Genomic DNA, 22734 nt, shown 5'->3' on the forward strand with positions numbered 1-22734 from the left:
GCGGGACAAGGTGCAGGGCACACAGGTGCGCCCGCCCTGCAGCAGACTGTGGCGTGGGAAGGGTCAGAGGGGGACCTAGAGAGAGCAGCTGGGGTGGACGCGGGGTGGGGGGGGGCGGGAATTGGAGTGAAGGAAGCAAAAGGCTCTAGGGCCTCTCTGGCGCCTTCCTCCCACCCCTCCAGGGGAGAAATAAAAACCTGCCAGGGGGAGTCGGGGGGGGGGGGGTGCAAGTCTAGAGGCGCAGGGTTCAAGAATTCGTCCAGGGCCGCGCGAGCGAATCTGTCAGGCTCAGGGACCCAGCGGAACGCCAGCCCGAACCCCCCCACCCCCCTCCCCGCGGCCTCGCGCTCCCCTCCGCCTCCCTCCAGCCGGCGCGAGCGGGCGGCGCGCTCCGGAGGGAGAGCTGGGCTGGAGGTTTCCTGCCCCCTCGGCGCCCGCACCTGCCCTCCGCGCCCGCCGCTGAGCCCGCGCCGACTGGGCAGCGGGGGGCGCCCCCACCCCTCTCCCCCCGGGCCGGGGAGCCGGGGGGCAGCGCCGGAGCCCGGGGGGAGCGCGGCCCCGCCGGCCGGCCGGCCAGGGCCGGGGGCAGCTAGGACGGCCCCGGGTAAGCGGCGGGAGGAGGGGAGGCGGGCGGGGCAGGGCCGGGGGGCGGGTGGGAGCGGGGCGGCCGGGCCCGGGGGCCGGGGCGAGGAGGGTGGAGGGGGACTGCGGGCTGGCGGGGAAGCGGCGCGGGGCGGCCACGTGAGAGCGGGAGCTGGTGGGGGGGGGGGGTTGCCTGCAAGGTGCTGGAGGCGGAGAGCAGGCAGGGCTCCGGCATCCCCCCCAGACTCCCACCAATCAGGTCATGGGGAGCCCAGCGTCCTCTGCCGCCCCCACCCGCCCACTCCCACATGAACGTGTGGGGACAGACAGCGGGCAGACGTGTGACTCTGCCCATGGGACCGCAAAGCCAGGGCCGCCAGTCTGGAGCAGGACTCCTGTGTCCAGGCCTAGGGGAGGGGACAAGAAGCAGGCTTTGGCCCCTGTGTGTGTCCCGGTCTCTTGCCGGGGCGCTGTCTGCAGACTCACTGCGGAGCGCAGGCCTTGGGGAGGGAGCCCTCAGGGAGCTGGGCCCTGATGCTCCGGACAGCCCTCTTCAGTCCCCACCCAACTAGGGATGTTGGGTTAATAGGCACTTAGACCCAGGACCCCCGCCTGGGAAGAGGGAGGGGACACTAGTCACCTCTGAGTCAGGGACAGGGCCACACTTGGGCCTGGTGACTTCCAGGAGGGTGGCCCCAGCCTAGGGGCCTCTCTTGCATCCCCTCCCTGGCTCCAGCACTATGCCCCGTTTATTTCCCAGCAATTCTCCAGAAAGGGTTGATTTCTGTGCAGGGAGCGTGGCGTCCGGGAGAATCTGCAGGTAGGACACATCCTAGATACCTCTAAGTTGCCACACCCAGAGAGAGGTCAGGGATTCTTCTTGCATTCCTTGTCCTCTCTGCCTCCCCCAGTATGCCCCCCTCCTCACCTGCTTGTGCTGGTTATGTAATTAACCCAGCTGAGGCTCTCTGCCAAGCTGACAGTGTCCAGGGATGCCTGAGGGGCCCAGGGCCTGGAGGGATTTGGGGGGAGGAGGGACTGGTACCTACCTCAGTGGGAAGCCCATAGAAGTAGATAAACACCTGTTGGGCAAAGGACACCACATGGGACAGAAAGGAGATCAGGATCCTCGTTTGGTTGATAGCTCAGCTGGCTGTATGGTTTTCACTTCCCTGAGTCTCTGGTGTTTGGTTTTGGTTTTACCTTCAATAAAACAGGGAGAAGAGTCTCTCTCCCTCCCTCTCTTTCTCATACACACACACACCATACAACATGTATGTGAACAACAGCACAACAGTGGATAGTGACCCATCCTGGGGTTGCTAGGAGGTCCCACTGAGATCTTAGTAAACCTCAGGTGAATGAAGGACCCCCGTACATAACCGTGGCCACTGTTAGTTGAACACCTGCTGTTCCTGGCACTGGGTTTTACTTTCATGACCTCACAACACCCTATGAAGTTTCTTGCCCAAGGACACATTTTAGGTGGCAGAGCTGGGAACCAAACCTTGGTGGGTCTCACCCCAAATCCTGCCTTCTGTTTACTGTCTGTACACATACCCAATAGATTGGATTTTCTGGGCCAGGCCAGACTGAGGGACATTCAGCTGTGAACTGCGCATATATGGAAAGAACATATATCCACAGAGAGAACATGCACATAACCTGAAAAGCATGGCCTTGTCGGAATCCAGCAAATCCGTCTGCCCTGGGCCCACATAGTAGGCACTGGTGTCACCCTCCTGTGAACAGTCCCTGGACAGGAGGTCTCAGGCGTGGACCAGCCTCCCTGGTCACCATCCCCAACAGAAGGAGAAAGCAGCTGGTTAGGAGGTTTGCTTGGATTATCCCAGAAGTAAGGCCTGTTAACCCCACTTTATATGTGTGCAGACTGGGCAGGTGATTTGCCCTCTGACCACAGCTAGGAAACATCATAGCCGGGGTTTACCCCTAAGCTCCGAAGTCACCGAAACTGAGCATAGCAAGGTCCAAGCCTGTGGCAGTCCTTTCCTGGGCACCTGCTATGTGCCAGGCCCTCTGAGTTTGGGGGGATGCCAGAGAATGAGACATAGCCCTTGGCCTGTAGGCATTGACCTGCTAGAAGCACTAAACTCGGAGGAGGTCGGAGGTATTGCAACTTTGTGGAGGGGAGGCTGTTGCTGTCAGCTGTGTGCCCTTGGGCATGCTTCTCGCTCCCTCTTGAGTCTTCTGGAAAGGGGGATGGTTACCCATCCCTGAGGGCTACTGTTTTGACTATGGATAACCATGTGGCTGTGCTAACACTAAGTGTTCAACAAGTAGTGTGCTCCAGAGCCAGAGCAGTCATCTGGGCCAGGGTTCCCAACAGGATGTAAAACATCCTGCCCAACAAAGGACTCTCTCCACAAAATGCTGTGAGTGTCTCTGATGAGACACGCTCGGCCTTGGCTCATCCTGGTCTCTATGGGAAAGTGGGGATTGGAGCAAGTCTAGGGTGCGTCCCACTCTGCTCTGCAGCCTGGCCTGGCTGGGGGGGTCGGAAGTGGCCACATGTCTTATCATAACACAAGAAAGAGTGATTCCCACCGGTGGGCGGGTGGCAGGAAAAAAAATGGAGAAGGGAGGGTGGAGAGGCTCTGGGTAGATGGAGCTAGGTGTTCTGGGAAAGGGAAGGCTTTCTGAGAGGCAGTAACAGCTTCAGCCAAGTTCCTGGGCTGGGGAAGTACAGGCCAGGTCCAGGGAAAAGCGGGCCCACCAAGCCCACCTCTTGTCCCCACAGTCCAGGTGGAGGCCGCAGAGGGCCCGGGGCAAAACAGGGGCAGCAATGGTGGGTCCTGACGGTGGCTGAGCCCCCAGCCCCTGGAATATGCAGCCCGGGGGAGCCCCAGGCAGCGGCGAGGACGCGGTGGCGGAGCGGGGCGGGAGGCATGGTCTCCACCTACCGGGTGGCCGTGCTGGGGGCGCGAGGCGTGGGCAAAAGTGCCATCGTGCGCCAGTTCCTGTACAACGAGTTCAGCGAGGTCTGCGTGCCCACCACCGCCCGCCGCCTCTACCTGCCTGCTGTCGTCATGAACGGCCACGTGCACGACCTCCAGATCCTCGACTTCCCACCCATCAGCACCTTCCCTGTCAACACACTGCAGGTAGGAGGGCCGGCTGGTGTGGCTAGCCGGGGAGTGGAGGGGTGGGGGAGGCGCTGGACTCCCGCCTTTTCCAGGCTCTGGCCCTGTCCCCATCCTTCAGGCTCTGAGGGCTCCATGCAGCACCACAGGCCACCCTGTCTCGAGCCATCACGTGTGTGCGGCTTTATTCAGTGCATCTTTAATGAGTGTATAACGTGTGGTGGGCACCAGGGCAGAATGGCGGGCAAAACAGATGTGCAGTTTGCTCTCCAGGAACTAACTCACCGTCGGGTGAGAAGGCAAACCGGCAATTATTACATAGTACAGTAAATGCCGTGGTCGGCATCAGCTCAGTGAGATTGGGCAGGTAAAGGGCAGTGGAGAAAAAGGCAGGAACACTAGATGCTATTAATACTCTGGGTTGTGCCCACCGTGGCCTCAGACCCTTGTCATCTAGGACAGCGGAAGAAAAAGCCAGGGCCTGGGAAAGGTATGTTCTCCGAGACTGGAGGCCCCAACCGGTCCTTTGCCTACAGGCCGTTCTTTAAGTGATGCCCTGCCCCCTGGCCTCAGGACTGGCTCACTGGGCACCCTTCCTGCAGGGGGTGGATTCAGATGCCCCCAGTGTCCTGGCTTATAGTGCCCCTTTCCCCAGCCTGCAGGGACCAGGCCCCCCTTCCGTCTCTCTACCTCTGGCTTGAGAGGGGATAGGGTGCTAGTGGAGGCTTAGCTCTAAGACATATCTGCTCACCGAAGGAAGCCCCTGACCAGAGCGTTCAGAAGTTTCTCTGGAAGGAGAGGCAGGGGCCACAGCTTGGCCAGTTGTGACCACAAATACAGCAATCTCTGGGGCAGGGGCTAGGTCTCAGCACTGTCTCAGCAACTCCGGGCAGGAGGACCTTGGCCCAAGCCCAAGGGTACCTGTCTGTCCCACCCCAGGTGTGGGGGATTAACACCAAAGACAAAAACCTGATCCACACATGGGCCTCTTGGAAAAAGTGAGATCAGGGCAGTGCGTCTGGGGTCAGGGCCCTCTGGTTCTCCTCCACGGTGGACTTGAACAGCGGCCCAAGTGGATACTCAGATCTTGTGCCAGTTTTGCACATTGAGCGGCTTCTTTTTTCACATTTTGTTGTAGATTTAATTTTAATTTAATATCGACTTTGGAATGGGTAAGACATAGTTTAAAAGTCCAAACTTTGTGGAGTGCCTGACCGGGTCAGTCAGTTGCATATCCACCTCTTGATTTCGGCTCAGGTCATGATCCCAAAGTCATGGGATCAAGCCCTGCATCGGACTCCATGCTCAGCCTGGAGCCTGCTTAAGATTCTCTCTCTCTTTCCCTCTGGCCCTCTTACCTGCTCATGCCCTCTCTCTCTTAAAAAAAAAAAAAAAAAAAAAAAAAAAAAAGTCCAAACTTTTTTTTTAAAAGTTCAAACTGTAAAAAGGTACATACAGAGAAATCTCAATCTCGCCCCTGCCTTCTTCACCCTGATTCTTGCCCCACTCTCTATGGCCATTGTCAATTGGTTTTTTACTCCCACTTCCAGTGTTTCTATAGATAAATAAGAAAATGTATTCTTATTCCTTTCTTACAGAAAAAAAAATTGCTCTACACCTTGTCTTTTTGCTTTACGTTTTAACCTGGAGATCTTCCCCGAATGTTAGTACCTGAATGTCAGTAGCATGGCCACACTGTGCCCTATCGGAGAGATGTACAATGGAGTCCCCTCTTGTTGGACGAGTGGGTTGTTTCTAGTCTTTTTGCTGTCTTAAGCAATGCCACATAAATAGCCTTGTTCGTAGTCTCTCTGCACACAGGGAGGTGTTTCTGTGGAAACGAGCCCCCAAAATGGCATTGCCAGGTCAAAGGATGAATGCAGCTATATTTGGAAGGTATTGCCAGATTTCCCTCCCCTTCTAGAAAGTTGCACATTTTGTGTTGCGAGGACTGTACATGAATGCTAGTTTCCCTAAAGCCTTGCCATCAGGATGTATTGTCCACCTTCTGGAGTTCTGACAGTCTAATGGATGAGATGAGATATTCTCAGAATAGCTTTTATTTGCATCTCTGGTTGTGACCAAAGTTGAGCATCTTTTCATATGTGTAAGGGCTTTTGCGTTTCTTTTTTGACAACTAGTAATGCCTTTGTCCATCTTTCTGTTGGATTGTTGGCCTCTTTCTTCCTGATTGATCCTGAGCTTTAGACTCTCCAGGCTATCCAGGCTTCACACAAGAAAGGGACCCTGAGCAGAGAAATATAGAGAAAGGACCCTGCGTGCCCAGAGATCAATATAAAAACCCAGTGGCCACTGTCTGAAACGAAAAGGGAAATACATTCTTCCCCAATGACAGATGAGATCCAGCCCAGAAGAGAGTGGCATTTTCTGAGCCTCAGTTGTTCCTTCTGTAGTCCCTCTCCTCCTATCAGAGGAGGAAGCTGAGGTTAGAGCAACAAATGCATGGTCAGCAGCCAGGTGTCCTTAGAACTGGACTCAGTTTTCAGTGCTCTTTCTTTGTTGACACAGCCCCAAGATGATTTCTTACAGTCTGGAACCCCGCACAGAGCTAGCTGGAAGGAAAGGTCAGTTTTCTTGCTCCCTCCCTTCAATCAGGAGTGAAGGCACAACCCAGACAATCAGGAGACTTACTCTTCTCCCTTTTAGGCGCCCCCCCCCCCAGCAGAGCAGTGGGCGGGAGGGCAGGCTGGAGGCCCTCTGGAAGAGGCAGCGTGTTGGGGGAGAGGTGGGCTATCACCCTCAAAGGCCATCAGCTGTTCCCTCTCCCCAGCGAAGGGCTGGAAGAAGGTGGGAGCCTCTCTGCCTGTCTCCCCGTCCCTCCTATTTCCCGCTGATATCCAACCCTTGCATGAGATGAGGGAGGAACTGTGTGCACATGGGGGTCCCAGGCTCCCAGAGGGCACCGTGTCCAGCTGAGTGCAGTCTTCCCTGGCCTGAGAAGCCAGCTCCTGGTTCCCTGTGGTTTTAGATTTGTCCTCAGCATCTTCCCCCTGCACCAGAGTTAAAACTCAGCACAAAGAAAAGATGCCACATCATCTCCCTGGGGAAATCCACTGCAGCAGCTTCTAAGCCTTTGAGTTGGGAAGTGCTTTTCTGGAGCTGGACTTAACTCTCTACCCCTGCCTCTTTTCTTCCTGCTCTGAGGTGGAGAACCAGCTGTAGTCCTGCAAGCCTGGCCCCTGCCCCAGCGCAGCTCATAAGCTGGCACCACGGGGACGTGTCTGCACCTCCTCCGAGTCTTTTGCCAGGGCCCTCAAGGCAGAAGACCCTGGGTCTCTTTGTCCTCGGAGGCCTCCCCTCCCCCAGCTTCAGGGACCCCCTTCTTGTTCACACACCAGCTGCCTTCCACTGCTCTTGCATTTGCCATCTGCTGGAAGGTTAATCAGCTCATTAGTCTCCTAAGGAACCTTCCCTTTAGTACACTTCAGCCTTTCCAGGAGCCTACTCCTCTTGAGCTGCGGCCCCTCCTTGAGAATTTGCGACAAGCATTCAGGATGCTCTGACTCCCCGGAGCCGCCTTTGGGCCCTGCTCCACATCAGCCCCCACTGTGCGTCCAGTCTCAGTCTTTTTCTCCTCGACCCTGACGGCAGCGTGGAGCACACAGAAAGGACAATTCGGGTAGCAATCCAAGGGCAGTGTTATAGGCGGGCGTTGCATTGATTCCAGCATGGAACAGGTAGGGTTCAAGACTGCAGAGGGCTCACCAGTCTAGGCAGTGCAATTAAAGAGCCTGCTGAGAGCCAACACAGCTGGGAGGCACTCAGCAGGGAGGAGAAGGAGGTGTGTAAAAATGTGGAAGACCTGGCTAGGGCCTTCTCAAGAGCTCACAACAGAAGCAGGGAACTGGGGATGGAAACAGCTCTAACCAAGGTATAACTAAAGGATTCTCAGAACACAGGAGATGTTCTGGGCGCTCCGTCAGTTAAGCGTCTGACTCTTAACTTCGGCTCATGTCAAGATCTCACGGTTTGTGAGCTCGAGCCCCCCATTGGGCTCTGCACTGGTGCCATGGAGCCTGCTTGGGATTCTCCCTCGCTGTCCCTCCCCTGCCCATGCTCTCTCTCTCAAAAATAAATAAACATTAAAAAAAGAGGAAGAAGAAGAACACAGGAGATGAAAGGCATAGTCTTCTGCTTGCAGGAAGGCTTCCTGGAGGAAGAGGAAGCATTTAAGCTGAGCCTTGGAAGATGCAGGATTTCACAGGATCCATCAACTAGCTCAGAGGGCTGGGCTCTTAGGGGCACTTAGTAAATGTACTGGAACAAAGGTCCGAATGGATGGATGGATGGATGGACAGGTTGGGCGATAAAAATGGGACAAGGCTGATCTCAGCTCCAGATGTGCACAGGACAGTGAGGGCATTGGCTCTGGAGGTCAGATAGTGTGACCTTCCCTATCCTGGCTTGGAGGTGGGGGAGCCCCAATACCGAGCTTGTCCATTTTCCTGGGCCAGGCTTCCTGGGATGGGTGGGTGTGGAAGGTCTGGGGTGCAGTGGCAGGTGAGAGTGCTGTCAGTGTTTGGCTAGAGGTGGCTGGGGGCAAGGGGAGATCCCCGAGTGGCCCTGACCTTGGCACTGGCTGGGGGTGTTGCAGGAGTGGGCAGATGCCTGTTGCAGGGGACTCCGGAGCGTCCATGCCTACATCCTGGTCTACGACATCTGCTGCTTTGACAGCTTTGAGTACGTCAAGACCATCCGCCAGCAGATCCTAGAGACGAGGTGAGGGGCTGGGATACCAATGCTGGCTACTTCCTGTTTAAGGGTGCAACAGTGGGGTGCGCGCAGAGTTGCTAGATGAAATATCCTCTGGTTCCCGCACATTCTCTCCCCCCCCCTCACACACACACACACACACACACACACACACACACACACACACACACTATGTTATGTCTCCATTTCTAATAACTCACTTTGGGATTCTTACCAGAGGGTGGCTAGTCTAGTGCAGTGCTTAAGAGCAGGGGCTCTGGGGAGGAAAAAAAAAGTGTCAGGGTCACTCTTCTGCATGACTTTAAGCCACTTAACAGGTTAGACTCAGGTTCCTCATCTGTAAAATGGGGATAACAATAGTACCTACCTTTCAGATCAGTTCTGATTGGACAATATAAGGTATCCCGAGGGCTTAGCGCTGCAGGCGGAACACAAGTATGGTAGTAGCAGTATTGACCAGGCACAGCCCGCCCTTCTCGAAGTCCAGTGGTTGTGAGACCGGACTGTGGAGTTCTGAGATTCCCCCCTCACCCCCGCAGGGTGATCGGCACCTCGGAGACGCCCATCATCATCGTGGGCAACAAGCGGGACCTGCAGCGCGGGCGCGTGATCCCGCGCTGGAACGTGTCACACCTGGTGCGCAAGACCTGGAAGTGCGGCTACGTGGAGTGCTCGGCCAAGTACAACTGGCACATCCTGCTGCTCTTCAGCGAGCTGCTCAAGAGCGTCGGCTGCGCCCGCTGCAAGCACGTGCACGCCGCCCTGCGCTTCCAGGGCGCGCTGCGCCGCAACCGCTGCGCCATCATGTGACAACGCGCCCGCCCGCGGCCGCATCCCGACGGGCGGGGACCTCCCCGGGGACTGCCGGGCTCGGGCGCGGAGGGGCGGGGTAGGACTCTGACGGTCCGGGCCTGCGACGGCCCCGCAGCCGCGCGCCTCCCGGTGAGGGGCGGAGGACGAGAGAGCCTCCGGTAACTGCCCAGTCCAAGCCCTCTCCTGGGCCAGCGGTCTTCCTGGGCCCGCTGCCCTTAGTGCTGGAGTTAGCGCAGTGCCCGGCCAGGCCCCCAAGGGGCGCCTCAGCCTTTGGGGATTGGCGGTGAGCGCGGGGTATGGGGGTGGGGGTGGGGAGGTGCTGCCTTGGCCGGGGCCCCCACCCGTCTTCTCCAGAGAGTGTGTCTGTCATTGCCCTGCGTCGTCTACTCCTGTGTCTGTCTGCCCAAGCGTCTGTTGGCCCTTAGCTGTCTTATCCACCCTCCGGTCCACCTTCCCGCCCCCGGCTCCGTTCACAGGGCTCTCACTTCGTTCACCCCCTTGTCGCAGATCCTGGCAGCTTCTCTGTGAGGCCAGCCTTTGGACCGTCAGCACCACGGGCACAGGGCAGAGAGATGCGGGTGGCCCAAGGACCATAGTCAGGGTCCGAGGGTTGAGGTCAAGGGTCAGTCAGGGGGAGAAGGCTGAGTTCTCCCCCTTCCAGGGAGATCTCCCCGCCCAGCAGCCCCCAGAGACACAACAACCTACCTTCCAGCCTTAACTCGATGGTCCATCCCTGCCGGGTGCCCCTCATCCCCTTCCTGACCCCAAAGCCAGATCACCCCCTGGGTTAAAACTTTTTGTTTTCCTTGACAGTGTGGAGAGGGAATCCCCCAAAGGATAAATTTATTTCCATGATGCCAGATTCCAGGCCTCTCTTCCCCCTTGCGTTGGGTGGTCTGCAAGATTGGGGGATGTTGGGTTTGGGGGGCTGGTGGTGGGCAAGGTGGTGCCCTGTGAGGGGGAGGGGTTAGGTTGTGCTAGTGAAGACTCTTATCTCCCCATCCCACTCCAATCTGACTGCCCCAGACCCTACCTGCCTTGAATCTCAGATTTCTCTGATAAATCTGGGGAGGGGCAGAGCCAGGATAAGAATTATGGAGACCCCTGTCCTTGGGGGAGATATGCCCACATACCCACCCCTAGATGGAGGCCCTCAGGATCTGATGCCCCCTTGTCCCAACACCAGTTGGCCCTATGCCCTGACTCACTCCACCCCATTTTCTCCGGCCACCTGGCCGGTTTCTACCTCTCGTCACCGGAGCTGATCACTGTCAGTTTTGTACCGATTTAGAAATAACAAAATCCATTGAAGATACTAGGAGCGGCCTGAGGGATTACTGGGGTACTCGGAGGGTGGGACCAATGGCATGTGTCCCCTGCCCCCAGCTGAGTGCTCCTTGAGGCTGAGCCCTGAGCCCTGGTGTGGTGAGAAGATAAGAAGGTCCCTTGTTAGAAGACGGGCAGATAGAACAACCCAGCCTCGATGTAGCCAAGCTGCAGCGTCTAGACCAGAAAAATCAGGTAGCCCAGAGTGGTGATGGAACGGAGTCTGGGGGAGGGGTCATGGGTGGGGAATTTATCCAGATCTAGTGTGAGAGGGAATCTGATTCTCCCTTCTACTTCCCCAGCTGATTCTCTCTCCACCCATGGGGTGTATCCGCAGCCCTGCAGTGACTGCCCTGACCTGGGGCAGTCCCATATTCCTGGGTTCTAGTCCCTGCTCTGCTGCATGACTTTGGGCAAGTGACCCGCTCTCTCTGAGCCTCCCTCTGAAACAGAGGAGGTGGCTCCCCTTCCCCACACCTTGGGAGTGGCTGGGAGGGTAAGGAAGAGGGCCTGCCCCCTTTTATCCCCTGCATCCCTGTCCCCTGGTTCACCAGGGGGCTGGGGTGAGGGATGGCAGCATCTCACCTGCCCCATCACTGTCACCCCTAGCTGAGGCACCTGAGGTGGGTGTGGGGAACCCAGGCCTCTGGCTACCCCTTGTGGGAGCCATTGGAATGTATTGCCTGGCCAACCCCCCTCACCCCCTCCACTGCACCCCAGGTATTTGATTTTGATTCCCTGCACTCCCATTCTGAGTCTCTGTCCCCACCCACCCAGGGTTTCCCACCACAGGGTCTGGAAGTTTGTGTGTGTGTGATGCCCATTGCGCTGTGATTGGAAGTCAGATTAAAAATCAGGGAGTGTTTTCCCTCGTTTCTGTACAATGTGTTGGCTCAGTTCCTGCCCTGAGAGGGAAAGGGTTCCCTAGAGGGCCTGCCTGCTGAGATCTGCTGTGGAAGGACCGCCAGGGTAATGAGGTGGCTCTGAGTCCCAGAGCCTGGAGCAACCAGGAGAATTAAGAGGAAGAGTTTGGGACTCATCTTCTCTCCCTAGCCCCCTAGCCCTCCAACTGATCAAAACCATCCTGAGGGAAAGCGAAAGGTCTCACCCTCCGCCCCACTCTCGGGAAAACTTTCATAACTGGACTCAATCCCAGCTCCTGCTGCTGTGTCTTTGTTCCCACTCGTGACCAAGCTTCTGCAGCCCTTTTGTGGCTGTGAATGAGATAAGAACAATCTCAACCATCCCTCTTGACTGAGTGATCTCAGTTCCCAAACCCCAGAGCAAAGTTTTGAAGTCCTGAAGTGCTCTGCCCCTGTCCATGGTGCTGACACACAAGCAGCTTCCTGGAGAGATTGGCTGTCTGGCTAGGTTGACTGAACCTCAAGAGAGGAAGCGTCTCTCACCCCCAGTTCCCTGCGCCTCATCCCCTTCCACTCCAGTGGGTAACACTTGAAGCTTTACCTTCCTGCACCACCACAATGCTAGAGTGAGGGAGTCAAGAAGCTGGGGGCTCAGGAACAGACCCACAAGTGTTTAATAACTTATAAGAGTTGTGGAAATGGTAGGCATGGCCAGAGGCCAGGAGTTTGGGGAGCTGTTCTGGGGGAAGGCAAGAAGACATTGGGTGGCCCCAGTGCCCCTGGAGTTGGAGTGGTCCCTTTGGTCAACAAGCAGACTGAGTCTATATTTGTCTTCTGACCCCACCCATATCCTCACCCCCCACCCCGTGACAAAGGCCCTGGATAGAGGTGAGGGACCTAACTTTCTGTTCAAAACTGGGGTCCAGCAGCTACATGGCATCCTTTTCACTTCCCTTCTTCCCCAGAACCACAGCTTCAGGTCTGAGAAGGCCCCTCCTCAGACCCAGGACTCCTCCTCAGGTTGGAGTGGGTCTTGATCAATCTGCTGGAGACCCCCACCCTCCAAAGCCTGGAGGCTGCTCTTCAGTGGAGCAGCTGGTTCTTTCCACTTCTTTCCTTCTTCCTCCTCCCCTGCTGAGGCGCCATCCACTGGGTGGGACTCCACTCCCTTGCTGTCCAGCACTGCTCTCACCAGCCTGCCTCTGGGGAGTGCCCTGGCTGAACCCAGGTGGAGGTAGGCCAGTGGCTTCGGGATGCGTGAAGGCTGCTTCTCGGGTCTGTGGTCTCTCCGGGGCCGGATCCTGGGCCTCAGCTTCAGCTTGTAGATGGATGGAACTCTCTGGGGCTTTCGGAGTGTTCTCTTGTCCTTGCCCAGACATACCTTGGTTTTGTCAGAATTGGGGTCCGAGGGTGAAGGTGAGGGGGCTTCCAGGCTGGCAGACACAGTAGGAGCTGAGCAGTCCTGCCCTCCTTGAGCTGGGACCTTCTTCACTCTGGTGACCTTGGCACTCAGGCTTGCCTTTACCTTTGGCTCACTCTTAAGGGCTCCCAGTTTCCCTTTAGGGCTTCCTGGGCCTGTGGTAGCAGCTAGTTTAGGGGAACCTGTAGGGGCTGCCTTCCAGGCTCCCAGGTCCACTTTAAGGAGGACTGGGGGACCCTGAGCCAGTTCTTGGATAACTTTGTCATAAGGACCCCCAGGCTCGGGCCATCGCCCACATAGGCTGGGGACATAGACTCCACTTCGAGGGATGACCCCAGACCCTGTGCCCTGGGGGCAGGCAACTCCCACCTCTAGCAGCTTCATGTTGGTCAAAAGCTCTTCCTCGAGCGTGTGGTACATGGCCTGATCCTTGGTCCCACCCAGGAGCAGGGGAGGATATCGCCCCTCCCACTGGTGTGGGCCCAAGCCCTGAGGTTCCCCAGCCTTTGCTGTCACCTGGATGTCCAGCTTCTGGTCCCCTTGCTTCGCATCCACAAAGGAGTCCTCATGTCTCCACCCAGCCGGGTCCCCAGTGACAGCCCTTACTGGGATGGATCCGCTCCCCAATTCTGTCATGGTACCTACACTTGCAGGACCTGGGAAGCTACTTCCTGGAGTTGGGGGGTGGGCAGGGGGCAATCGGACAGGGATCTTGGTGGGCCCTTTAACAGGGGTTGGAGAGCGGACAGCTGCTGGCTCCCTGAGCTGGGCAGAAGCACCCTCAGCCTCACCCCTGGGTGGTGGCTTGAGGCTCACAGGCTTGGCTGGGCTGGAGGAACGAGGCAGTGGGGATAGTCCTCTCACTGGTGTCTTTTTGGCTGTGGCTTCAGGGGCTCGGAATCTCTGGGAGGTGGGGGCTCTGGCATGAGTTCCCTGGCTGTCTATCCCGTCATGAACCCAAGATGTGGGAGTCCTTCCTCTGGGGTGTTCAGGGGAGTATCTCTCCTCCTTTTTCCCTGAGGAGGTACCCTGTGGGTCTTGGCTTCTACGGGGGGATGAGGATTGGGGGCCAGGTGGGCTGTCCCGAGCTGGCAACTGCCTCCGAGATGGGGTAGGTGACCTCTCCTGGCACCTGAAAGGGAGAATCACAAGGTTGACAGGATCATCTAGTCCATTCCCCTGGCTCTGGGAAGGGAGGACCTTTCCCTAGCCAGAACACCAGGGGGAACAGACTTCATGTTGAATGACACCGATGCTCTCTCCCTCTGTGCCTGCCCGAGTCTTCCTTATGACTTATTCTCCCTCATTCCCTGTGTAGCAGATAGAAAGAAGCCTGGTTTGGACCCCGAATTACTTCAGGTCCCACAACTAAAGGTCACCAGTCTTGGGGGAGGGAGTGTCTATCTATTCTACTGTGAAGTGGCAGAAGGACCTTGAGAAATCTGTTCCCTTTATGGGCCTCAGCTTCTTCATCTGTGAAATGGGAGAGCATATGAAAAAGCTACATGATTCCAATGGTGCCGACTGGATGCCTTTTTGGTTCTGAACACCTGGGATAAGGACACTGCCAGGACACCTGCTTCCCTTATCTTGGGGTGGGGTGGCCCCCTGAGAATATGGACTCCGTAGGGGAAAGAGACCCTGCTCTGTCCTTCTCCCTTGTACCTCAGGAGTGATGCTGTCTCTCTGGGGAGTCCCGCCTCTGCTCCTCTTTTACTGTGGGCTCTAGGGGAGGAGGAGGTGAGGGCCCTCAGCTTTCGGCCTGAAGAGGTGTATGTCTTCCAGTCCACGGGGGGCAGCGGGCTCTGGGAACGGCTGATAGTCATCGTAGGTTGAGGCAGCGAGGGCCCATCCTGCACCCTCACTTCATGCTGCACCGGTGGGACAGGGGGCTTCTGGAAACTGCCCGTCTTGTGTGCTACCAACACAGGCCCCCAGAGAGAAGAGAGGAAGAAGGGGTTAAATTCCTGCTGATGGAGCCCACTGTTCTCCTCCCCCAACTGTCCTACCTCCCCCCCCCCCCGCCCACAACCCACATTAGAGACAGTGGGACCTACAGTACCAGTGCCAGTGCCAGAGCTTCCTTTTAGGGGTTCAGGGGATGAAATCCGGTCAGAAGGCCCAGCTGGGGGACTTGCTTAAAGCTGCATTTATACTGCAAGTTCAAATCTTTTACTTAGATTGCATGTTTATATGGGGTAGCTTGAGGTGCTAATAGAAATTATGGAAGGACTGAAGACCCCTCCAAGTCATACTCGGTGCTTTGGAGGCGGACCCACGCTCTGCCTAGAGGCACCCTGACCAAATGCTGATTCTGTGTGTTTGGCGTCATCTTGTGGGTATAATTGGTATTGCAATTTGGCTGCCCAGCTTCCTTCCCATGTCTGAAGGCATCCCACCAGTATCTTTATCTTTTTCTTCTTTCTTCTTCTTCTTCTTCTTCTTCTTCTTCTTCTTCTTCTTCTTCTTCTTCTTCTTCTTCTTCTTCTTCTTCTTCTTCTTCTTCTCCTCCTCCTTCTTCTTCTCCTCCTCCTTCTCCTTCTCCTCCTTCTCCTTCTCTCTTTCTTCTTTCTTCCTTTCCTTCCTCTTTCCTCTTTCTTTCTTTCTTTCTTTCTTTCTTTCTTTCTTTCTTTCTTTCTTTCTTTCTTTCTTTCTTCTTCTTTTTCTCTTTCTCCTCCTCCTTCTTCCACCAGTACCTTCTATAGTATCTTCCTTTCTCCATCCCCTGCATACTTCCTGGCCCTGGAGATCAGACCTACCTCCCACCTCTGCTCCCAGCCTCCCGACCCAGAGCCACAGGGACTCTCGGAGGACTCACAGAGGGACGTGCACCGGCAGGGGTCATGTTTGTCCAGATAATGGCCGAGTGTGTCCCAGCCGCCCCCCACACGCACCATCACATGGTTCCGGAGGATCTGTAGAGGACAAGGATGAGGTTGAGGACGGGATGGGGGGTTTTCCCTCTTCCTGGAGCGGCCCACAGTTTTCCAGCATACACTCCCATCCATGTACATATGCACACGCAGGTACTCCGCACAGGTGTGTATTTTGCAGCCTGCCTCTCCACAACTAGCATTGGATAGCATGTGTTGTTAAGGGTGGTGACCAGGCTGACAGAGAGTTGCCCCACAGCTGGACAAGGGATCTCCCAAGCACTGGGCAGCCTGGCCCCAGAACACTCTCCTCTCCCCCTTCACCTGCACATGCCTATGTCAGAAACGTGGCCCTGGCTTTGCTCTATAGTGTGTGTGTGTCGAGGAATCCCTGGGAATCCCGGTCTTACCCCATTCTGGGGCAAGTCACAGTCTCTCCAGGCTTCCATTTTTCACCTCAGTTTTCAACTGAGGAACACAATCCCTTGTCCTTACCTACTTCACGGAGCTATATTGGCCCAGGGTCTAGGTGAGAGCCCCAGGGAGCTGGCTCTGCCCCCAGGCATGACCCGTGATCAAGGAAAGGGCGTGCATACCTATGAGCTGCTGGCCAAGCCTCTGGGTACGATCTGTTTCTGGTAAGGCATTGCCAGGTATGAGGGTGTGGGTATGGGAGGTACGTTTCAGACCTGTACTACTGCTCACTCCGCAGAATGTACCAAGCCAGGCATGTGAAGGGTGGACTATGGGGCCCATGTGGCTGGGCCATGCACTGAACACAAACTTGGGGTTCTCAGGCCCCCTGCTCTGACAAGGCATGTGGATGGAGTGGAGGCAAAGGAAATTCAGCAGTACCCTTCACACTGCACTTCTGCCTGGACACCCCTCTGCACTCAGCTAAGGTGGAGCAGACGGGGACAGGGTTCTGGCTGCCGAAATGGGAGGAGGGGATAGGATTGCCAACTCTGCCAGCAATCTTCGGAATTCTGCAAGGGAGAGAAAGAAAGCCCTAAGGCCCGATAAGTTGGAGTGAATGATGAGTTCCTGTCCTTGCCCTCAGTCCTGGGTATGTTCCCATGAAAGGAAACTCTATTCTGCGGATCCTGGGGGACACCCCCACCCCTGTCCCAGACTTACCCGGATGAAGATGAGAGTGTTGGAGTCCCCCACGCGGTACTTCCCCTCAGACACCTTGACCATGGAGAACTGAACTGGGCACGTGCAGTGGCTGACGAGGCTCTGTACCTGTGGGTAGTGACGATGGGCTCAGCGCTCCCTCTGCACAGGTGCCCAAGCTCCCTACTCCCCACCCTGGATCAAGCCCCGGGAGAGGGAGCTGGTCTGTCCCCAGAGCCAGCACCTTGGCTTCTGCTGAGGTCAGGGCTGGGGGCTGAGAAGCAAGTGCAGAAGACTTTTAATGACCCAGTGAAAACAAGACCTATAGTCCAGTCACCTATAGTCCAGTGGTCTGTGGGTCAGCTGACAGAGGCAGTGGAATGTAATGGTGAAGAAGATGGACATTGGAATTTGACAGGCGTCGGCTGGAGTCCTGTCTCCACCGCACCATAGGCCTTGGGCAAGTTAAGGAGCCTCCCTGAGCTCGATTCCTGGATAGCAGAAATGGGTTCATCCCAGTAAGAGCTAGCTCCTATGAAGCGCCCCCCCTCTGTGCCGGACACTGTTCCCAGCACTTCATACGCACTGGCTCATTTAATATTCAGCAGTCATATAAGGTACTATTACACCTCCACGCTACAGAATTGAGGCACAGAGAGGTTAAATAATTTGCCCCAAGTCACACAGCCGGGGAGCAGTGGAACTAAGATTTGAACCAAGGTGTCAGAAAGTTCTTAAAAGCCGCCCCGCAGAGACTCAGAGAGGTCTAGAGCGCCGGATTGTAATAAAAACGTAATAAGCGATTTAGCTGCTACTATATGCGATGAGGATTGAGGCTCAGAGTGGAACAGGACTTAAAGCCACGCTGTGAATTCAGACGGGGTGGGGGCTGGAGCTCGAGAAGGGCGTGGATCGGATCCGGCAGGCGGGGCTGGGGGAGGGGCGTGGCAGAGGGAGGCGGGACCTGGAGGGCGTGCCCCAGCCCCTCACCATCTGGTCCAGGTTGCGGAAGTGGCAGGGCCGACGCGTAGGGGGCTCGGGCGGCGGGGGGTCCGGCGGGGGCAGGGCCAGCTCCTGCCGCAGCTCCTCGTCGATCTCCTCCTCCAGCCGCACCAGGGTCGGCGCCGCCACACCGAAGCGCCAGGCTCGGCGGCCCAGCTCCAGCAAGCACAGCACCACGTTCTTCACGTTCTTGCGTAGCACCAGGTCCTCGGTCTCGAACATCACCACCTCTGGCAAGCGGAGGTGGGGGAAGGGGGCAGGCAGCTGGGAGAGCCCTGGGGCCATCCCTGGCCCCGGGTGGAGGCCCGAGGGGGTGACTCGGATGGCAGGATCTTGGAGTCAGGCCAGCCCCCTAGGAGGGGTCTGAGAAGAACTGCACAGGCACTGAGTGCAGACTAGGTGGCCCGTCTCACAAGAGACGCTGGGGTGGGAAGGAGGTGACACAGCCAAGCCAGGAGCCCGGAGCCCAGCTGTGGGTTAACTCCACCTTGCCCTTCTTCCTATTCAGTTTGACAAAATGGGTAGGAGCAAGGAGCACTTCTGCTTCCCACCCACGCAGCCCACCTCCAATATCCAGCAGACCTCTGGAACTCAACCTTCAGCCCACATCTAACCAGGCAGGGCTGAGTGCAGGCTCTGGAGCCTGACTGTCAGGGTTGGCGTCCCGGTTCTCCCACCCAGCAGCTGTGTATCCTTGGGCTAGAACCTGAGCCTCAGTCTCCTCCTCTGTCAGATGGGGCGTAGACTATACCATGGGGTTGTTGTAAAGACAGTTGTTAAGTGTCTGCAGACGAAATCTGGCTACATGGGAAGTGCTCAGTGAGACACTAGCTTTTCTCAGCCCTCCAATCCTGAGCCGCTCTGCCTTGCCACCAGCCAGCAGCTGGCCTGACTCTTCCCTCTGTCTCACCCCACTCTGCCTTTGACCTGGAGGATGGCCCAATATCCAGCTTCATCCCACTGCCGGATCCAAGGCCTAGGAGATGAGGGATCCTGGCAGGCTACTCCTCTGCGACTCACAAGCCTCAGCATGACTGCCTCTCCCTAATGTCCACTTGCCTGCCCCCCTTGTCCTCCCCCACCCCCACCCCAGCCCTGTGCCCTTACCCACACTGGCTTCTGCCAGTCATCCGAACACAGCATCTCTGTGCCTGTGCCCCTGCGGTCCCCTGCCTAGAATTCCCTTTCCTCCAAACTTCTATTTGTTCCCCAAGACTCAGCTCAAGTCTCCCTCCTCTGAGTGGCCTTTCTTGGCCCCCACTTTCCACCTCATCAGGTAGCTGTTTCCTCTCCTGGTTGCCCAGCACACACACCTCTATTTTGGGCTTTTATCACACTGGACTGTAATCTGTGTATCTATGCATCTGTCTCTCTAAGACCATGAGCTCTTTGGACACTGAGTCTTAGTCCTCTTGGTCCTTTGTGCTGGGCACAAAGATAGGGACTAACTATATATTTGTTGAATGAATGAATCATTCAACACGTTTATTTTTTGAAGATTTACTATGAGATGGGGAAACTGAGGCACGAGAAGGGATGAGCTGGCCCAAATGAGGAAAGAGGACCCTGGCTCCTGACTCCAGCTGCAGCCCGAGCCTCAGAGAGTAGGTGGATGCCTGGCAAGATAAGGGTCTGGGGGGAGGGTGCAGGGTGGTTACCTTGGATGCCCATCTCCTTTCGACACCAATGGATGAAGTTGGAGACATTGTCCCGGGCCTGGAAGGTGCCCGGCTGGGCAGCCCCGTTGCAGGAAACCCCAGCCCGAGGCAGGGGCATCCTTTGGGCTCGAGCAGGTGCTTCAGCCAGGAAGGCCAGGGCAGCCTCCGTGATGGCGTTGGCGTGCCGGCACAGCACCAGGCCTGTCTCCAGGACCTGCAGGAAGTTGGCCGCGTTGATGTCCAGCCCATAGAGATCCCGAAGCCACTCAGCCAGATCCTCCTTCATGGCTTCCAGGTAGTGCTCGCTGGACTTAAAGGGCCGGATGCTACGCACTGGTGGCCCAACAGTCCCAGGCCTCCTCCCACGTCCCCTAGGCTTGGACATGGTTGGACCCTCAACAGGGAGGAGGTGGGTGCCTCCTCTCTGCCGCTGTTGTGTCTTCACTACTACCTGCTGGGTCGTGGCTGACCCTGACTCAGGGGTTCCCCGTCTACCCTCCAAGAGCCCAGAACTTCCGGCTCTGCTACTTGCTGCTGGCTTCAGCCTGGTCCCCCGCCCCCCCACATTCCTCAGTCCCTGCCGGAACTTTCCCTACTTGGTGGCCCTGCCGTGACCTCACTCTTGGGCTGCCCAGTTCTCTCAGAGTTTGCCACCTCCCGGGACAGGTGGAGGTGAGGACACTGCTCTCTGCCCCCAGGACTAGACAGGTCCACTGGCTGCCTCCCACCCCCCAGCGGCTGGTGGAGCCCGGCTGTCCAGCTGTCCGCCTCTCCACTCTGCTTTCTCCTCCTCTCCTTGGAGACAGTGGCTGCTACAAACACTCCTTGTTAACCCTTCCTGGCAGCCAGCCGAGGACTGCCCTGCAGAGCCTGCCTTGGGATCCAATGGAGCAGGGAGGAGAGGCTGGGGCGGGCTTCTCTCCCTTGTTGGAAGCATGGGGGATTCTGGGAATTGTGGGAGAAAAGCAGGGCCAGGGGTTGCCGAGGCCCTCGGTGTTAGTGAGCACTGTAAGGTGGGGATGAAAGAGACAGTGATAGGAGCTAAAGACAGGACTCAGCCCTGGCCCCTTTCCTTTATCCTCCTGGGACTTTCATATGCTACCTAACCTCTCTGTGCCTTAGTTTCCTCTACTGTAAAATGGGAATGTCTACCTCTGTTGGGTGTTGTGAGGACTAAAGGAATTATGTAGGTGGAAAGTTTCAGGACACATGCACACACAGGACTGGGTGGGTCCCAGCTCTCGCTGATTCTCCCAGCAGCCCCGTCTATGCCCGGTGATCTCTACTTTCTCTGAGAACCTGCTCCATCCTCCCCTCCCACCACTTTTTTTTCTAGAGCAGGTTGGGGCTGTCAACCACCGTACCTCACCCTGGCCACAGCAGCACATCCCTTCAATAAATATCAAGTACCTCCTGTGTGCCAGGCACTATTATAGGCCTGAATACAGAGCAGTAAATGAGGTGCCTGACCTCATGGAGGCTACATACATGTTAGTGGGGGATGGATGACAGGTGACAAATAAATCAAGAGTTAGTCCGATGGTGATAAATACCAGGGAGAAAAATAAAGCACTAAGGGAGATGGAGCAGTGGGTGGAATTTTATGGGAGGTGGTCAAGGGAGGGCCTCACTGACATGATGTTCAAAGGGTAAGAGGCTCCAATCTCTTAAATATAAAATATTGTTATATATTTAATATGTATAATATATATTTTAAAAAATATATTATAAATCTCGTTATATATACATATATGGGAATATATGTATGTATGTATATATATACGTGTATATACATGTGTATATATATTATATATATATATATATATATATATTCCCACTTGGGTAACCCTTACATACCACCTTATTGGATATTTCTTCTTGCAACTTACCTTTATTGCTCAACTAAAATGAACATGGAATCTCCGTGTTATACCTGGTCATTACAAGTTAATGTGCTTTATGTGCCATTAATTTACATATTAAAATCTTAAAAAGTACAAAAATTATAGCTTTACTTTGGACACTCAACCTCATCTTGTTCTCCAGATTTCCGGGAATGGCAGGAAATAATGCTTGCCGATAAAATGTAGCTCCTTCTCTTCCGGTTTTAAGAAGTTTCTTCTGGATAGAGATCCAATTTTGAGTTCACACATCAGTGCAGTTTCTCCCCTTTCAAGGGGCCTTCCCAGCTTGGCATCTGAGTCCAGGAGGCATGCTTATGCCCCTGGTGGAGTGGGATTACCTGTCTGTTCTCGTGCTTTCCCTGCTGACTCTATTACTACTCTGTGATCAATTTCCAATGGAGTTTTATGCTGATATTGTTTGTTTTGACAATCCCGCTTTTTATGAAGGTCCCCCAAAACCCAGAATATCCCTGAGAAAGTGAATGAACACCCTAAGGATGACAAAGGACCTCTGGGCAAGTTGAAGTGGGTGAGGCGGGATGAGGTGAATGACCAGACATGAGGGACACCCTGTCATGGTTGTTCGTGGGATGCTCCCAAAAAGCCACGGCACAGACTCAGTGGTTTGGATGTGCCTGGCCAGGGACATTAAATCTTAGGTAGTGACTCAAGAAGGTTGTTCATGGCGCCAGTGACCAGAGGTGTCCCCCGCAGTGGCTTCTGAACTGTATTATTCCTGTGGTGTACTCTCAGCTGTGCTCGCCCTCACCAGCCTTCTATAGTTCCTGTCCGATTGCCAAATTGGCCACTCTGTGAGCTCCCGCTGCTCTCTTTAAATTAGCCAGAGTAGGGGTGTCTGGGTGGCTCCATCAGGTGAGCAGTTAAGTGTCTGACTTTGGCTAGAGTTATGATCTCCCAGTTCGTGGGTTCAAGGCCCCTGTCGGGCTCTGTGCTGACAGCTCAGGGCCTGGAGCCTGCTTTGGATTCTGTGTCTCCCTCTCTCTCTGCCCCTCCCCCACTCATGCTCTGTCTCTCTCTCTCTCAAAAAATAAATATTAAAAATAAATAAATAAATTAGCCAGAGTGAGCTTTTGAATTTTGCAATGAGGAATCCTCGTGGCTCTAAGCTCTTTTAGGAAATGTAAGGAAAACAGGTTTGTTGGGAGACAGTTCTCCATGGGTCTTTTGCATTTCTGCCTGTCTCACAAATAGAGGCACGGACTTTTCAAGGATGTTTATATAGTGAACAACCTTTGGAAGATAGTGACCATGTCTCTCTCTGGAGCAGAGAGCAGGTTTGCTTGCTGCCCATTAGAAAAGACTTGTGTTCCAGGGCCCCTGG

The 22734-nt window shown here is 55.6% G+C and overlaps 2 protein-coding genes across 2 annotated transcripts; one reads left to right on the forward strand and one right to left on the reverse strand.

The window, feature by feature from the left end:
• The first annotated feature begins 363 nt into the window (after positions 1-363).
• RASL10B (RAS like family 10 member B) lies at positions 364-11440 on the forward strand. Its single transcript, XM_027034364.2, has 4 exons — positions 364-604; positions 3341-3704; positions 8299-8423; positions 8957-11440. Exons 2-4 carry the CDS (start codon positions 3489-3491, stop codon positions 9225-9227), a joined length of 612 nt encoding a protein of 203 aa, XP_026890165.1. The 5' UTR covers positions 364-604; positions 3341-3488; the 3' UTR covers positions 9228-11440.
• On the reverse strand, positions 11351-21233 carry GAS2L2 (growth arrest specific 2 like 2). The gene is made up of 6 exons (XM_015078412.3): positions 19489-21233; positions 17819-18060; positions 16850-16957; positions 15658-15754; positions 14505-14757; positions 11351-13971 (listed from the first exon to the last, which is right to left on the reverse strand). Exons 1-6 carry the CDS (start codon positions 19871-19873, stop codon positions 12417-12419), a joined length of 2640 nt encoding a protein of 879 aa, XP_014933898.3. The 5' UTR covers positions 19874-21233; the 3' UTR covers positions 11351-12416.
• Between the last annotated feature and the right edge of the window lie 1501 nt (positions 21234-22734).

The sequence above is a fragment of the Acinonyx jubatus genome, chromosome E1 (assembly GCF_027475565.1).
Source record: "Acinonyx jubatus isolate Ajub_Pintada_27869175 chromosome E1, VMU_Ajub_asm_v1.0, whole genome shotgun sequence".
NCBI lineage: Eukaryota > Metazoa > Chordata > Mammalia > Carnivora > Felidae > Acinonyx > Acinonyx jubatus.

Bases quoted from the DNA above. Each gene is read 5' to 3' on its own strand.
- RASL10B (XM_027034364.2), top strand. From the start codon at position 3,489: ATGGTCTCCACCTACCGGGTGGCCGTGCTGGGGGCGCGAGGCGTGGGC. The intron at 3,705-8,298 runs GTAGGAGGGCCG...GGGGTGTTGCAG, and splicing joins TCCCTGTCAACACACTGCAG to GAGTGGGCAGATGCCTGTTG. The intron at 8,424-8,956 runs GTGAGGGGCTGG...TCACCCCCGCAG, and splicing joins CAGCAGATCCTAGAGACGAG to GGTGATCGGCACCTCGGAGA.
- GAS2L2 (XM_015078412.3), bottom strand. From the start codon at position 19,873: ATGTCCAAGCCTAGGGGACGTGGGAGGAGGCCTGGGACTGTTGGGCCA. The intron at 18,061-19,488 runs GTAACCACCCTG...TCCGCTTGCCAG, and splicing joins AAAGGAGATGGGCATCCAAG to AGGTGGTGATGTTCGAGACC. The intron at 13,972-14,504 runs GTACAAGGGAGA...TCTCCCTTTCAG, and splicing joins GAGACAGCATCACTCCTGAG to GTGCCAGGAGAGGTCACCTA.